Here is an 18709-nt window from a genome sequence, read left to right on the forward strand (position 1 = left end):
ACTGTATTATTATTTTTATTATTTTTTTACCACGTATCTTAAGATTTGGCGAATTCTTGTTAATTTAGCTGCCAAATAACAAAACTACAAAGCCTACCCTCCTCTGTCTACTGGGGGTTAGGGTTACACACCTGCACTGTCATCGGACCTTGAGGTGATAGTAGGCTCCCTGATTGACCTCACCAGAGGAAGGACTGTTACTGTCTGAAGCCTCGGTTCTTTATTTATGCTAAACTACACTCAATTTTGTGATGGCAGAAATATATTTATTATTTTCTATTCTAAAATATAGTTGGATAGTTACAATTACAAGTGTTTTAGTCAGTGAGGGGGAAATATACAAATGGTTTTCTTTTGACTCCTGTTCCAAATCACAAGCTATATCCAAGCTATCTTTTGTCAGTGTCACAAATCCTTCTTTTGGATTCAATTCAATTAAATGTTCTTTATAGTACCAAATCATAACAAAAGTTATCTCCAGACACTTTACATATAGAGTAGGTCGAGACCACACTCTATCATTTATGTATGATTTACAGAGACCCAACAATTCAAAGTGATTTACCACAGTCTTTGGTTGCATATTCCATATCACAATCTCATCATTTATTACAATTTCAAACTGTCTCCTGTATTTGCGACAGTTAACCCCAAAGGGATGAAATCTAGGAATTTAAATTGACCTCAAAATGAAACAATGTAAAAAATTATCCACAACACTCAGGTCTTATCCGTCTTAGCTTCCATCTCATCTCATCACATCCCTGGCTCCAACGACGAAGCCTCTTGTTATTACAACTCATCTGTATGCAGCGACACTTTGATTGTTGGCAGCCATTTTTGGGCTCTTTCATCCTTTAAACACATTCCCTTCATCTTTGCAGATTACTACATCCTTGAGAACAACTCTTTACTGAAGACGGCTTTGAAGTTCAAAAGGATCCAGCTGACTGACTTTAGAAATGTTCAGATGGAACATTTTGGTGAGTATCAGTTTCTATACTGTTACTGTGAATCACAGATGAATTGGTTTTACAATTGTTTTTTTTTTCTTTTTACAGATTTACCTTTGAAGATCTCCTATCCACCAGACTTCTCTGAGTCCCGTCACTATGGATTGCTGTTGGTGATGTACGTACCATTTGTAATGACACATCATACCGCACAATTCCATTTTTGTTCTGACATCAAATCCTATCTCATACATTCATCGGCCGACGCTTTTATTTCAGGAGCAAAATTACATGTGTAATGTAGTCCGAAGCCTGATATATTTTATTCCACTGTGCCCTAGAGCTCCACTGTTGTTCAAAAACTAGTAAAAGCATCAATGAGTCACAATGTTGCACTACCTAACATGTCCCTTTATTTATTCTCATTCCCACATTCATTATCCTGCTGTTGTAAGTACTCACTGGAGCACTGATGTGTATTAATTCACAGTTGAAAATAGTCGCAGACAAATACACCATTTACTCCATTTTGTACTTTTTGCATTTGCCAAAAACTACAGTGCCCAGCTGTTTAGGAAATTACTGAGCCTTTAAAAACATAATGTTCTGGGGGCTGAGTGTCACAGACAGGGATTGGGAGTGTTTAAAAGACCGACTGGCACATTGCTGTTTTTTTCTCCACTGAGATTTGTTGACAATAAAAATATAAGCCTTATCCTTTCAAATTACAATGACTAAGCAAATATGAGTTACTTTATTTACAAAGATCAAACATAAACCAGACTACTTGACTAGCTCTCTACATTTCATCAAACCAAATCCTCATCTCCACTATAACAATTTCAGCAACAGCAACTCATTCTGGGTACATTTAAAGTTTAATAATTCAATTAAAGTGTAATTCCAACGCAAAAAAGTCCCAGGGTCTTTTTCAGCAAATACTCATCAAATAAGTCATGGAGACAGTTTTTTTTCGTGTATAAACTATTATTGGAGAAATCCTGGATTGTCTCTAACAGGCGGCCGTGGCTAACACTGATTAGCTCGGGGCAGTACGGTGAAGGCATTAAAACATCTTTTTAACCACTAATACTGCTCAAAATAACACCAAACCTCTGCAGTAGCATGAGAAGAGTCCCTACACAGAAAACCAAGCACCAAAAATGTAGTTGGTGAACCCGGAGTTTATAAAAATAGTGTTTTGAAACACTAACTTACTTATGGCATTCTTCTTCATGCTTTGTGTAAAGCTCTTCTAGGAATTATGAAGTCGTCCTTTTCCAAATGTTTGCTGCAGACACGGTAATCCCTCTGCCTAAGCGTCTCAATCGGCGTCTCAATGTCCAGATTTAAAACAATAATCCACTGGTTTATCAGAGCACGGTCATAGTACCGCAATGGCAGCCTATGAAAAGTTTCTGGGTTGTAGGCTTTCATTTTTGTGTAAGTTGCAGGCTAGTCGTCTTTCCCTGTGCTTTCACTCACATATTGCTTTGCGTCTTCCGGCAACACAAGCCACCGCCCCTTGAGATCTCGTGCAACGTTTCGGCTAGCCATGGTCGGCTATTAGCAGCTCTCCAGGATTTCTCCATTAATAGTTGTCTCCAGGGCTTTTTTAATGAGTGTATTTGCCGAAAAAGACACTTTTATGATTTTAACCCAGAATTACACTTTAATGTTGTGATGAAGAACTTTCAAGGGTCCTTGGGCTTCTTTATGCACTAAAGTCCCACTGTCCTTTCACAGTGACAGTGCCCCTGGTGGTCAGGCTGTGAGCGACAGCTTCTCTCTCAGCTGGGACTCTGTGCTGGTCAGCTCAGACAGCGTCATCGTGGCGCGTCTGGACGGCCGGGGCAGCGGCTTCCAGGGTCAGAGGATACTGCACGAGGTTCACCAGAGACTGGGAACTATTGATGTTCAGGACCAGATTGCAGCAGTAGAGTATGTTATCAAATTAATTTCTTTCCACTTTAAAGATATCTTTCACTTTGACATTTGAAAAAAATCCTCATCTAAGAGCTTCATAATAGTTACATACTGTATATACTGATGAACCTGTGAATGTGCATCTGATCACCACTGGTCACGTCTTGTGAATTTGAGGAAAGAAAAATCAAAGCTATAAAGTTTTTTAATTCATAAAAAGACATTGTTCATTTAAGGTGCTTGAATTCATACACATTGTGCAAGATAATATTGATCATTTTTCATTATAAAAAGATCTCAGTGTTATAACTTTTATTAACCTTAATTTGTGTCTTAACCTATGCTGTTTGGGGTCCTTGAATTTGATGAAATTGAGCCTGGTAAGTCCTTGAAATATCCTTAAATTTGATATTTTAGAAGTTGTGGGAACCAGAACAATTCAATTCAATTTTATTTATAGTGCCAACTCATAACAAAAGTTATCTCAGGACACTTTACAGAGTAGGTAAAGACCACACTCTTTTACTTATTTATGATTTACATAGACCCAACAATTCCCCCGTAGAGTACTGTGGCAACGAATACCTTCCTTTTAACAGGCAGGAACGTCGGACAGACCCAGCTTTATGGAGGATGGCCATCTGTCCATGTTATTATTTAAAACATGGTGGTTTTATGGTTGACCAGCTGCTGCATTCTTCTTAGCTGTTATCTCCAAACTCGTCTCTGATTGAAATGTACGCAGCTTTTTTACATTCCTCAGGGGTGCAAACAAGAGGAATAAAGCTGGCACTGATTTTGTTTGCAAACTCTTTTCATGCATCTTAATTGTCTGCACTCTGTCAGTGTGGTGCTAGATTCCCATTCTAATATGTTTTCTGATGTCCCTTGTCTATCAGGAAGAGATGTTATTACAAGCTCAAGTTAGGTTTTCTTTTCATTTACATACACTTTTCATTAAATTACCTATTATATCACAGGTTACCAGTGTTAATTTAATTTATTAATTGTTACTCAAGGTATGAAAGATTTCACAAAAATAATATCAACTTGGATTTTACACACTTGCCTAACAACAAGTGCGCCCTAACGATGGCAGCAGATCAGCACGACCTCATACTTACATAGTTTTGAACGCGTTGTTAATGTTGTGAAATGGTCGCAGTGAGGTTACAGTAGGTTTAGGAATTTGTTTGTTTAGGATCATGGTTTGGGTTAAAATAAGTACATTTGTAATAAAATTACGCAACATAATATAACTGCATGTGTAACTTAACTTACAAGTTAAAGTTAGTCATTGTCCCCCACTAGACGTAACAGCGGCCCCCTGGAGGTCGCTGTCTAAATCCCATAGGGGTTATTTTGGGAGATTGGAAGACAGTCTTCGCAGAATACTATTGCTGAACAATGGGGCAGGTAAAACCTGGTGTGTGTCCAGCTATTCCTCACACACCATATATGTCATTAATCACATGATCATTTAAGAGATGGTCTTAGAGGTTATTCAACACTTTGCTGTAAGCAGCAGTGAGTCATTTGATAAATGTCTCTTATTTTTTTCATTTTTAGCAAAAAACTTCTTTGGCTCATAAATTGGCTCTTTAGGGCCCAGGTTTGCCACTACTCACCTCAAGCTACTGCTCACAGTGGGTTTCCAGACAAATTAGAGCGACATTAATTTGTGATTTACCTGTCTCATCAAACTTATGCTCATTGCATTAATTAGCTAACATGACTGATATGCCCAAAAGTAACACCCCACCACAACAATCTCAGCTATCAATCTTTTCCAATTAGAGGATTAACAGATAAGCATTTCTCTACTGAGACTCCAGAATTACACTAGATGATTGCCGAAACATTTGTGATATAACTTTCTCTAATTTATTGCAAAAACACAGTAAACAGTGAAATATGAATAATAAAACACCACGTTCCAACATTCTTCTATTTTGAGTTTCAGATGATATAAATGTGTTTGAAACAGCAGCTTATTTGGTGGCTTTTCCCCACAGATTCATGATGAAATTTCCATATATCGATCGGACACGGATAGCAGTGTTTGGAAAGGTGAGTCCTTATTCTCATCTATATTTAGATGTAAAATGAATTCAATCTCCAGTCTATTATTTTTTGTTGCCATATGTATATTACATGTTGCTACTGCTGAGCGAAAGTCATGTACAGTATATGCATTTACAAAAACATAACTGTTTATCTCATGTTAAATGTAGTTTTATACAATCCACTAAAGCATGCCATTCATAGGGTTCTAACAGACCCGCTTTAAAGTATCAAGAAGCTATTTTTGTTGAAATGCTTGTGAATATTAACGATTTAACCATCAAAGTTGTACGGATGTTTTGTCTGTCTGCTCAGGGTTATGGAGCGTACATAACATTAATGATGCTCAAGTCTACTGACAGCCTCTTCAAATGTGCATGTGCAATGTCACCAGTGACAGACTGGAAACTCTATGGTAAGTACAAGCTCCCTCCATAAATCCTGCATCATCATGAGAAACACTTAAAACTTAAAATAACTATGTGTACATGCACATAATAATAATTTTTTAAAATAAAAATTCTGAAAAGGACTCAGTTGTTTAAATGGCTAATGAAGAACTTGTTGTACTGTGCAAATAAAGCCTCCTTTTCATTTACGCAAACTCCTCGAAACAGTTGCTGTTGTGTTATTTGCACATACACATAATTTTTCAAAGTAGGTACATTTCTTCTTCCGACCACAAATATGAACTTTTTTTTTGGGGCCTGCATCCCTGCCCCAGCCTTGCAAACTCTCAGCTGGTTGGTTTGTGTACAATAACCACAGCAACGCACAGAGCCGTAAGCCACAAAGAAGAGTTGTAAACTGAGTAAAGCATATGGTATCATTATTGATGTGCAGCCTATTAATGCCTTGTTTGTCAATGCGAATTGGTCACCTAATATTCATAACGTGATTGCATTCACAGAATTTCTGTCATGACGCCTCATTCTGTTAAACTGTCATGTGATGTACAAATGAACCTTCATTTTCCACTAGAATCCTAGAGTCCACTAGATGGAGCTCTCTGATGAACAAAGGGTTGAAAACACACTGAATCACCATTCATTGAGCCCTTTTCTCTAAACCAAGAGCTTCATCTAGTGGACTACAACTAATGCTTCATTAAGCTTCATTTGGAAAGCACTAGTAAGCAGTATGAATTCCTGGTCATGTCAGAAGGCTGAAAGATGTACTTTTTCACTTGAAGTTGGTTAAAATTGTAGATACTTTGAACAAGGTGAATTGTATGATGTTTGTCTATTAGTTAAAAGCTGAAGTCGGTTACGTTCTATGCTCTTTTAAATTTGGTGAAACTGTCAATAAGTCACCAAGAACAATAGTTTCTGATGCTCCTCTGAGGCTGTGAGAAAAATATGACTTCAATCAGACAGTAGGTTTTGCTGTTTTGAATATCACTCATACTAGAGCATTAGCGTACAAGTTATGGAAACGAAACTTTCAGGGGAGTTATAGACCAATGCCCCCACAGAACACACATTAAACATGCTGACCACCAGCTGTTATGAAAGGAATTGCAAAAGTCCCAAAATGTGCAAGTTATAAAGGAAGAACTTCCTGTATGTTGTAGTCAAAACAGGAAGTGTTGTATATTTTTAAACTCTGGTAGTTCTCCATGGTAACTTGAGGCACTGTGCAAAATTTGAGGTCAATGGGTCAATAGTTGGCGCTGTTATGTAAAATTAAAATATACACAAACCATGAGAACAATATTCAAAATCTACTTTTTCTTACTCCTCCTAGGCCGACTCTAATGAGCATGATACTTTGCACACCTAACCTTTCTACCCCTATGATCAGACATTTTCAAAAGATTTTTCCTAATCAAAACAATGTGGAAGTTATAGAGGAAATACTTCCTGTAGTCAAAACAGGAAGTGTTGCACTGCTTTGCAATAATTTCTTAGATTAACACAAAACATGGAAAAGAAATTTCCCAGACTGAGGGTGCAAAATCTGTATTCCTGCCTAAGTGTTTTCAGAAACATATTTTAGTGTTCCGTTTAGCTGTCATTCGAGACTTTTGTGACCAAGTTGAACCAAAACCAAGCCCCCTCCACCAGTTTCCTGGCAGGAAAAACATTATAATTTTATAGCTAAACAGTGCACAAAAATATTTTTTTCTGAAAAAACTTTAAGTGAGAAATATGCAATACAGTAACAGAATATTGCTTCACGAGTGAGGGGACGCTGGAGCGTGAGTTTGGCTGGAGAATCGGAGCAGCAGGGGCAGTAATGCAGTCGCTCTACCGCACAGTTGTGACGAAAAGAGAGCTGAGCAGGAAGGCAAAGCTCTCGATCTACCGGTCAATCTTCGTTCCTACCCTCACCTGGGGTTATGAAAGCTGGGTCATGACCGAAAGAACGAGGTCGCGGGTACAAGCGGCCGAAATGTGTTTTCTCAGGAGGGGGGCTAGAGTCTCCCTTAGAGATAGGGTGAGAAGTTCAGCCATCCGTGAGGAACTCGGAGTAGAACCGCTGCTCCTTTACATTGAAAGGAGCCAGTTGAGGTGGTTCAGGCATCTAATAAAGATGCCCCCTGGGCGCCTCCCTAGGGAGCTGCTGCCCCCACGACCCGACCCGATAAGCGGTTGAAGATGAGTGATGATGTGAATATTGATTCACATTTGATCAGCGCTTAATTGTTTCACAGTTTGATTAAAGTTCAGAGCAGTTACTGACACTGCATAAGACCCTCGGCAGCTTTAATTGTTTATAAATGTCTTTTTACACAAGAGGATGTCTGGAGGGTTGGGTGTGGGTTTGTTTTGTTATTTTCCAATTATCTGTTTAATACAAATTAACAATTTTAATTAAAGGTTGAATATGGAGAATGAGCAGAACAACGCCATCTAGTGTCTCAACATCGTAGTCGCAACATTAAAAAATAATTCCAGCAGTTGGGTTGCCAGGTTGGTTATCGAGTGTGTCAGCTCCTTGTCAGTGATGAATCATACAGGGTAACCACTAATCTTGACTAATCAATGCATCTATTTTACAGAATCAACAGAATTTAACGTTAGCCAGTCTTTAACTGGAAGTCTTTCTTTGAGTGGTGTGTAATCGATTAGCTAGCTCTCAACTCAAAATGATTCCTTGTTTCTGGAGACTAACAACAGACAACCCTGGCAACCAGCAATGCCCAACGCTATTGGCTGCTACAATGTAAACAGAACGTGACAGAAAGTCATCGTCAAACCCATCAAAAAATATGTAAATATTAATTCAGACTTTTTTTTTTAATGCAAAAGCTTTTTAAAAATTACTGAGAAGCATATTCCAAATGCATGTCCAAAGAATACGCCTAAAACCCAATTAATATCTTAATCAGAAAATGCTACATTCGGTAAAAGGCCCTATTCGAAGTGGAATACAGTTTACATGACCTGTATCAAGATGAGAATATTGTCATATTTGGAATAACAATGGATTATAATTGTGCATGTAAATGTAGTTAGTCAAGTTTAAAAAATGGTTCAACGGTTGTGTGGAGAGCAAAATATTTTTGTGCTTTAGCCTCTGCACTGAGATTCTGTTCACCTGTGCCTTAACAAAACAGTGAGGTGACTCAGCTTTTATAAAACAACACCACATGTACAGAGTAGAGTGAGAAGCATGCTTTACTGTCTTAAGATGACACAGAAGACCCTTACACCTGCAAAGGGGGTTATTTCCTCCTCACTGGAAACATTTCATTTGGCTCAGGATGTCAGCTTTGTTAAGGTACTGTACTTAGCTGCAGCTGAAGCGGCGTCTACCAGCAGCACTGTTAAGTCTTTATCACTTCTCATTTGCACAGCATCAGCCTTCTCTGAAAGATACCTTGGCATGCCATTACGGGATGACAGCAGATACCAGGTGCGTGTTTACCACTCCCCCCCACTTGTTTGCTGTTGATGTTTTAAAGCGGCTTGCCAAAACATCACTGACACACCTACAGTTAAGCTCCCAGAGTCACAGAATGCCGCTATCAAAGCCGGAGCCAGCGATGCTTCACCTTTTCTTGTGTTTATTCCATGCTCCGTAGGATTTTGTCACTCATCTCTCTTTGGTAACTGTGTGCATTGGTGTATCAGATACATGGAGGTTTTTTATCAGCTGCTGCAAAAGTGTTGCCTGACTCTCAGGACTCCCGCACAGACAGGATGTTTAGCTATCAGAGGTGTTTTCCACAGCGATAGGAAAGAGGCAGTGGGGGAGAACAAAAGTGCTTTTTGCAAGCACACTGTAAACAACCAAACATCAAATCTGTCCTGAACAAGTAATTCACTGCATTCACTATACTGCAATTCTGCGTTCCCTGTCTACAGACTTGGTATCACATCTTTTTCTTTAAAATTTGTAAACAGTGCTATTCCAAGCGTAGCAAATATTGTTAATGGGAGAATCTTTATCACTTGGAAATCTTAAATGGGATTGATAGACTGTGTCTGTGTGTGCATGTTATCAGGGTATAATGCAGTTTGCAAGTCTTTCACTTGATCTTACGTCTTTTTATTGCTTTCTTCAATGCCAGTTAGCAAATTATCAATCTATTTTACCCCCCACTATTTCTGATTTCCTCACAGTTTTCCAGTGTTCTGCAGAACGTTCAGGCACTGAGGGAGCAGACACTGATGCTGGTGCATGGCACAGCAGATGGTAAGAGAAAATAAATTGTGATAGAATGAAAATACTGTATCTGTGGTGCATCACTGCTGAGCACAAAAAAAGGATGCAATTCTCGAACGTAATGAGGCAAATGGTTTTTAATCAAAAGATAAAAGGAAAAGTGGGTTATCTAAATTGATGCAGGGATTTCAAGAGGAAAGCATTTGCTACTGAACCAGGCATGTTGTATTTGTTGAGATTTTTCCATCCTGCCACAACCTGATTTTCTTTTCTTTTTCCCAGTTAGGATGCAGTCTGAATCTTGCTGACATGTTTGTTTGTTTTTTTTTATTCCCAGCCAACATCCACTTTCAGCATAGTGCTGAGCTCGTCAAGAACCTTGTAAAAGTTGGAGCAAACTACTCCATGCAGGTGTGTATCGCAGGAACAACACCACCAAGGCACATTCTTTATATTGCACTTGTAAACACAGTGATGAATTGCATGTTTTGTACAGTGCCACACATACAAAATAATGTAAATAATACACTTGGAATTTATTCAGTATCAAAATGTATTGAATCAGCCCAAATACTCAGACATGCAAACACTGCTGCTGGAGTGTCAGGTGGTTTGATTTTACCTTACAGATCAGCACAGTCAATCACAGGAAAGGCAATTCAATGTGCTTTTCTAAAACAGCTTCAGTAATCATAGCCTGTAAAGAAACATGGATATAAAGTTTGTATCACCTGTAGGTGTCTTATAAGCCGACTACGCCAGATGGATTGATTCGCATGATTCTCATTTGCTCAGCATTTCCATCTGGGAACTCTCGTTTGAAGATCTTTCGGGAAGGGCCAAAAATACTGGTTCCTGATTGGATAAACCATATGTCCATCACTGAAGCGTATGATGTACTAACAGCGTCAAGGCAAAGCACAGAAAGTACACAACCTGTCGGTAAATTATATTTGCAAGAGAAAAAAGTGTATTGGGTGGCTTGCTCATCATCTGTCTATGTCCAACATAGGTGGTGATAGAGAGATGGTTTATCCAATCAGCAAGCAGTTTTTCCGCCTCTTCCCAAAAGATCTCCAACTGAGAGTTCCCAAATGAATATGCTGAGACAATGGTCAGGATGGTCTCACGAGGCTAGGTGTCTTAAGTCTTTACCATCATCTCCAGTAGTCATTTACCTGTTTGGACTTGATTATCTGAATTTGGACAATGTGGTGGAGCAGAGATGTGACAGCCTGACAGACTTACTTCATCTATTAGAGCCGGGGTCACTAACAGGCATACCGCAGTCTTGGTCCGGACGCAGAAGTTGTCCAATCCGGAGTCCAACAATGAGAAATTACTGAAAATTATTATTATACTTATATTCAGACCGTTACTATTTTAACCGGCAAAGCTTTTCTGACATATGCAGTCTGAGTGAGCGAGACGCGTCTGTCCGTGGCTGTAGGACTCGGAGCTCACCGACAGCTTCCTAGGAGCTAACACCGACACCACACTGCGGAGGCAGTGTTTCAGTTGAACAGACTCAGACTTTAAACTTCACTTCGAACCAGAAACTCCTCAGATCCATAGTTCCACATAGCATCCAATCACAAGGACGAGTCGAGGCAACAATACTAGCCAATCACAGCATAGTAGGGCGGGACTAGGTGGAACACGGGTGGGGGAAAAAAGTATGCAAGTGAGGAGAGGGAGAAAGTCGGAGAGAAGTGAGTCAGATAAGATAAGATAAGATAAGAATATTTGAGCATGTTGTGTTGGAAAAGTAAGAAAAGTACAGTGAAAATAGGGGTTCAGTGAGAAATGGATGGACATGTACATGTTCCTTCTTCCCCCGTGTGCCCCACCATTTCAGTCCAGAGTTTAAATCCTTGCAAGACAAGCTAGAGCTCAATTTTCTCACTGAACAAGATAAAGTGAGGGAGTTGGATACAAGAGGGAGATAAAAAGAGGTGTGAAAGCAGTCCAGATGTTAAAATGGGTTTATTTATTGTAAATTTGGTTGAGACTGTTCAGATGTGAAATGGAGTTAACAAAAAAGAAGAAAAAGGGAAACTGTAAAAAAAAAATAATAATAACAAGGTACTTTATTTTAAGAGTCACTTTTTTAAATTGCTCCCCAATATGTATTTTATTTTAGAATGCAGCACTTGTTTTACTTGAATTAAGAACATAACATTTGTTCATAGGAGCCTAATTATTATTTGTAATCCCTTTATTTAAATGTGAAAACTGTCAACTGGACCTCGGCTTGAATTAACTTGATCTAACTGGACCTCTTTGAATTTTACTTGAATAATTAGAGTGATGATTTTAACTTGATTCTATTGGTAATTGCTAATTCAAAAGGCTTGATCCATATAACCTATATCAAAACATAATATGGGTTCTCATTCTATTAACAATGTATTTTATTTATCCATACTGTTCCTATGGCAACAAGTACCAGCAGTCATACACCTTTGGACCTTGACCGCTGTGCTGTCTGAACCTATATTATGGTGTTTATGTGTCCAAAAGCATCTTCACGAGCGACGCAATTATTTTTTTCCGATCTGCAGTTTATAAGCACTGTTGCCCGTTGGCGTTTATCGAACACAATAAATAGTATTTCACTCTCTCTTTTGTGGGACACAACGAACATAGCTTTGAAGTAACGTTAGCTGGCAAGCAAGACACAGACAGACCAAATTATGCACTGCACAGCTGTGTTAGCAAGGCACACAACAAGAGATCCACTGCAAGCTAGCATCAACAAAACTTTCTATTATTATTTACTGACGTTAAATTTGGAGTAAAGAGAACACAAGTTTACCTGACACCTGGACCCTTGAGCGATGTAAGCTAGCCTATGATCCATATATATTGTATTTAATGCTGTTCTGTGCTGGGGAGGCAGTATGAATAAGCGGATCAAGAAGGCTGGCTCTGTGCTTCAGCCCAGACAAGCTTGAGGTAATAGTGGACAGGAAAACAAGGACCATGTTGAAAACAGTCCTTCTCTATGAAAAGCACCCACTCCACGGTACATTTAAGGAGCTCAAAAGCTCCTGAACGACTCAGACTCCCCTTTGTTTGATTGTTTAACAATGTTTAACAATGTTTGTTTAACAATGATTGCTTGTTTAACAATTGTTTAACAATGATCGCTAACTAGCGGATGTTTGTTACTTTTACCTTCTGGAGGTGAATATCTATTTATTTATGTTTTTATCCATTTCTCTGCTGCTATTCTCTTGTGTTGAGTACTCAAGAGAATACTCAACAAAAGATAATAGAAGAGTATATTATGTCTAACTACGTGGTCTCATGGGAGGGCGTATAAATAGCACGCCACTTTTCATGACTTTCATGACTTTTCGCGTGCATGTCTACGCATATTAAGCTTTTCGCGTGTCATTTAACGGCCGTAGTTCCCCAGGGTTAGGGTTAGGGTTAGGGGTTAGGGTTAGGGTTAGGGTTAGGGCATTTCACGCCCATTATTTCAGCCATCCTTCACATGAAATATTGATTTTTAAAAAACCCTCTGACAGAAGGCTCCACCACTTTGTATTTCTCCGCAAGGTGGCCGAGAAATACGAACACGTAGGTTTTCCCTCAATGACATTTGTGCGTGAAATGACCACGCCATCTCTGCACTATATAAGTCAATTGAGACTACATGGCGTGAAATGACACGCAAAAATCATGACATGCGTTGTAATTATACGCGAGATGGCTTGAGAGAAATACTGTATGTTGAGTGGTTGTATGTGTTTTTTCTGGTGGCAAAGTAGTTTCCCCTCAGGGATTAATAAAGTTTTCTAATCTAATATAATCTTATCTAATTATCCCATCTGCCCCCGAAACCTCTGAGTCAACCTCTGTCTCCTAATTTACTCACCTTTTACTCACCAGATCTACCCAGATGAGGGCCATTTCCTGTCTCATCAGAGTCGGCAGCATCTCTACGCCACACTGACCAGCTTCTACAGGGAGTGTCTGAAGGAAGAGTTACTACCGCTGCCTGATGATGATGATGAGGAGGAGGAGTAGGTGAAAGACTTTGAGGGTCAGACCTTGGGCAGAGCTTGAAGAATTTTGCTTAAATCCGTCAAGGCCTTTCACGTTTGGACCAAGTGTTTAGCCGGACATGGACACTGGGTTAGAGCCACTAATGCTCTTAAAGTGTGTGTGTGTTTGTGTGTGTGTGTGTGTGTGTGTGTGTGTATGTGTGTGTGTGTGTGTGTGTGTGTGTGTGTGTGTGTGTGTGTGTGTGTGTGTGTGTGTGTGTGTGTGTGTGTGTGTGTGTGTGTGTGTGTGTGTGTGTGTGTGTGTGTGTGTGTGTGTGTGTGTGTGTGTGTGTGTGTGTGTGTGTGTGTGTGTGTGTGTGTTTGGATGCATAAATGTGTTAAAAAGATGACCGAAGGACACAACAGTGACACTTGCATTGCTGGAACTTGAGGCGGGAACTGCCCTCTAGCATAAAGTCATTTCAGTTTTTTGGGACGCCGTGTTTCTTGGCAAAGCGCTCAGAAGACCGCCTTTATCTTTCACAGGCTCTCTGGGCTGCAGTCATCCACGAGTGCATGGTTCTTTTTTCCCTCGCAGCGTCACTCATTTTGCCATGTTAGTCTCCTTTGTGGTAGCACTTGGGAAGAAAAGAACACACATGTACACTTTTGATCTCACCTCTCCTTTGGTTGTTGTATTGTTGCACAAGGAAATGCTCCAAGTAAACGATGTTTAGTCACGCAAGTTCACCACAACAGAGCTGAGCACGAAGAAGTGCTATTTCCTGCTGAAACCCTCCACCATCGCCCACCCTGAAGGAAAACAGTCTTTATAGGTCACACTTTATTGTACAGGGGTCTTGTGTAGACATGTACAATGCCTTATGAGGTTCAACATACTGTAATCTTACTTGCTGGCAGTGGTAGTCATCCATTAGCAGTGTCATGTTAACCTATGTCAACTCAGGTCCTCGAGACACAGCATCACAGTCAGTTTATCAGTAACAACAGCTGTATGGTCCTGAATAAGTTATGGATTCTACATGAAGACAATGGATATTGGCCATTCAGTAATTTCAGTTTCAGGACACACTGCAACTTCTCCAGCTTAATATGTCATTAAATCGTGTTTTCTTAAAATCTCCAAAAAGGTGTGAGAAGATTTGTCTTTGGCTCCACCTGATTCAAGAGCTTTCCTGAAGTCAAGAGACATTTTCCCTATTCCTGGATATATTCTCTTATTTCAAGAATAATAATAAAAATAAGAGAAGAATTAACTGCAGTGGATATTAAAGAAAAGGGGTGTGCCGAGATGGACAATTTTACAGTGTCAGTAAGGTGTTTGCATGTCTACAGGGAAAGTGTTGTCACATTTTGTACAGTACAATTCAGCAGAGTGTGTACATAAATATATTTTTGAGATGTCAGATCTCATAGATAGTTTAGTCTATGGGGATGGATTGATTTGACCTGGTTGTCTTGTACGGTTTTTTTTTGTTTTCCTTTCAGCTGTTGATTTTCTTCTTAGGATGGATTTTGTAATGCTTGTTCTTGTTCTTTTTGCTGTTTTAAAATGGAAAGGGCAGGGTTAAGCCTCTGGGGTTATTGTGATTGTCCTTAAGTGATGATTATAAATAAAATAAAAAAGACTATGAAAACAATGAGTTATGCCGATAAATCGAGCAAAACTTAGAACAGAGAACACAATCAGCTACATTTGTTAGTGGTATTGATTGTTTGAGATTTCACTTTGATGTTTCATTTGTTTCTCCACCTTTGGACCCACATTAAAGAGTCTAGCATGGCCTTAGGACACCTACATCAATGATTTAGAAGAAAAGATATGCTTGTTTAGAGTGATCATCGCTGCCTCAACACTTCATGTGTGCGTTTAATCAGTGCGTGCACTTACTGACCTGAACTCTGCTGAGGGAAAAATGTCAAAACTTAAAATCTGAGGCAGTGGTATTGTGGGGTGCCCAGAAGCTCAGCAGCTAGGGCATGTGCCCCCTCATACAGGGTGCAACTCCAACGCCCAGCCCTTTGCTGCTTGTTGCCCCCTCTCTCTCTCTTCCATTTCTCACCAATCTCCAGCTGTACTTTCAAAGAAAAGGCTTTAAAAAGGTTTATATAAACATTTTATTCGTAATATATACAGTCACGTACAACCTGTACCAAAATGCTTTTCAGTGTACTCCACTTATGGCTATGGAAATAAATGAAAAACACAGCAAAGTATATACACGAATGTTAAAAAATAAGAAAAGAAGTCGAACAAAATGTTGACAAAATCTAAATGGTTTGGGGTATAAACATTATTATCATAAAGACAAAGAAGTGTGTTCTAATAATAGGAATAGTGTAATGCAAACATGCAGGTGAAATATGCAAATGCCATATTTGGGTGATGTTTTTGAAACCGTGTGTTTCTTTGCACCGTTCGGCCTTTCATCCACATGTAACCGCAGATGTGGGCTCTTGAAACCAGATTTTTTTTTAACCGAGGTCCAGGGTAAAAGTTGAAAAGTCCGGTTTCAGCAGTCATGTGTGGACAGGAAAACGGAGGAAAACTGCAATTTCTTGTAGACATTGTTTGACATCACACTATGCAAAGGTAAACAGTAAGTTGTATCCATGGAGACTTGTCGTTCCTAGAGTCTCCAAAAGTGTAATGGGAGGCAGAGCCTTCAGCTACCAAGCGCCTCTCCTGTGGAACCAACTCCCAAGTGTTATTCGGAATACAGACACTGTCCCCATATTTTAGAGTAAACTTAAAACTTTCCTTTTTGATAAAGCTTACAGCTAGGACTTAGCAATGTTGTTATTTTTAAGCTGATTTTGTTCTGCTTAATTATGCTGCTATAGGCCTAGTTTGCCGGGGGATAATACTTTTCCAGATACTCTGAGCTTCTCTCCTCTCTGTCTGTATCATTCATGTCTCATCAATGCATGTTACTAATTCAACTTCTTCCCCGGAGTTGTTTGTGCTTTGTCGTCTCTCAGGTCTCTGCTGATCGTGGTGGTGTCTGCTGCCGTGGTCCTGCATGATGCTTCCTGCTACTATTATAATCTATCACCTTAGCTGTGCTTGTTTCTACTATTCTGCTGTATTAACTGCCATAACATATAAGTCATATTCACATTACTATAGATATTATTATAGTTACTGTGTCCTGAGATAACTTTTGTTAGGATTTGGCAAATAAAATTGAATTGAATTGAATTGAATTGTGGAGCACTGATAATTTTTTTAACATAAAAGTTTGGTTTCATGTTCGTATGGACTAGGCCTAAATCTTTAATATGATTCCCATTCCACCCTTGGACTCCTTCCACTTTTTATTGTCTTCTTTTGCTACTGTTCCTTTAGCATCATTTGAACACTGATGCACACACTCTGAACACAGATGCAACACTGTCCTGTTTAACAATTTATTTCAGCATATACATTTTACCAGTATACAAATATCAGTATATGTGACATAATCAGTTGCGGTTTGACATAATTGAGCGGTTCATAAGTGTCAGCAGCACAGGATCATGGTCCGAAAATGTTCTGGTTTGCTACATCCTACTCAAAGAAGGGTATGGTGATCATACAGTGTTACAGATGTCTGGTTATGGACAAAGCACGCTGTACAGAATACACTGGTGAACGTTATATTTCTGCATTTTCTTGCTCATTTGAAACACTTAACGTTTTGGGATGTTAAATGCTATATGTAACAGTGAAGAATCCAGTAGGTCCTTAACATCTCAAATCTCATCTTATTGTGAAAAAAGCGGATTGAAGCGCATGAAATCAGTAATACTGCAATGATGTTACTGATCGGATCTCCATAAAGTCTAATATTCTTTAATATATGTAACATTCACTGCCAAACAGCAGGACAAAGCCAAAGCCTCCCCAGGAGGTAAAGATGATGCAAATATAGTGCGTGAGCTGAAGTAAATAATATTACACAGAATCATGACTGTGTCCCCTGGGGAAACGTCCATACATCTGCTTAGAAATAATAGGAAAAGGGGCTTCAGACCTTTTGCTCTTTTTAAGTAATCCAGAGATATCTGTTTGTACAGGGGACACGGCAAACATGAACTGCTAACAGCAAATTGGTCAACATTTAATGGTGCCGAATTGCCAAAATGTAAACAAATATTGTCTGCCAGTTATGTTAAGCATCAACATTTAACCGGGTCTTACTCTGCTGATGGCCTTTATTCTTTCTGCCATTACAGTGGTTAACAAATAGGCCTGTATGTTGGTTTTAGCATGCTTCCATCAGATTAGAAAAATAGATTTTTGATTTCAGTTTCACACAGGTCAAATTTCACTCTGAAGTAGAAGTTCAAGCAGCTCGTCCTGCAGAATAATTGGGATGTGGGATTCAAATGACCAGTGAACTGAAGGTAAATGTGGTTGTAAATATTACTGATCGTCGAAAGGATTTAAATCACTGACGATTGCAGGTATTGTTAAAATGACCACACCTACCTGAGAGGACTAAATCCAGTCCGGATAGGGCTAAGGTTTCACATAATGGTTCCCTGGATGTGATTAAAACCTCCATATAGCAACAGTTTTTTTGTCCTATCAGGAATCAGTCAACCACTAGTGGAGATGCAGATACTCTGGTAATCCTCACTGCTGATTATGTTTAATCTTCATTATCTAATTAGACATCATGGCAAGTCTATCAAAACTGCGTTGGCTATAAAGTTGGAAAATGGTTAGGACAGTAATGAGGTGAAGGCAGCTGCAAAAATTGTCTTGTGATATTATCGCCCAAGTTAGGTTGAGTAGGTTTGTCTGCAATAAATATAAATATTCACAGTAGATTACAACAGTCGGCAAAAATTACATTTTACTCTTAAATGAAAAAATACAAGTTTCTTTGATTCCCTGACATTTGTACTCGGCATATGATACAAACATTACAACGAATAATTATATATATGAAAGCATTAGAATAGAGCAACAATACAACCATCCTTTTAATTCTACAACATAATAATCAGAACCCTGAAATCATCATGCAGAACTAGCAGATGTAGCACTAATACTTTTAGAGTGCTTTCAGGGACAGCTGCCTCTCTCTGTTGGCTCAATTTGCTACAGTATTCACAAAGCGCTCTCATCGCAGCAGCTTCTACAGC

At 39.2% G+C, this 18709-nt stretch overlaps 1 protein-coding gene across 1 annotated transcript in view; it reads left to right on the forward strand.

Annotated features, from left to right (window-relative positions):
• The window catches only part of dpp10 (dipeptidyl peptidase like 10), a gene marked incomplete at its 3' end in the record, with an annotated part of 154728 nt that extends 141133 nt beyond the window's left edge, over positions 1–13595 (forward strand). The window contains exons 18-26 of the mRNA XM_083921935.1: positions 885–983; positions 1062–1131; positions 2700–2894; positions 4895–4949; positions 5259–5358; positions 8746–8804; positions 9515–9587; positions 9895–9968; positions 13458–13595. Coding sequence (XP_083778061.1) covers positions 885–983; positions 1062–1131; positions 2700–2894; positions 4895–4949; positions 5259–5358; positions 8746–8804; positions 9515–9587; positions 9895–9968; positions 13458–13595 — 863 coding nt within the window. The remainder of the gene's footprint in view (positions 1–884; positions 984–1061; positions 1132–2699; positions 2895–4894; positions 4950–5258; positions 5359–8745; positions 8805–9514; positions 9588–9894; positions 9969–13457) is intronic.
• Between the last annotated feature and the right edge of the window lie 5114 nt (positions 13596–18709).

This window comes from Echiichthys vipera (genome assembly GCF_963691815.1).
Source record: "Echiichthys vipera genome assembly, chromosome: 10".
Taxonomy (NCBI): Eukaryota; Metazoa; Chordata; class Actinopteri; order Perciformes; family Trachinidae; genus Echiichthys; species Echiichthys vipera.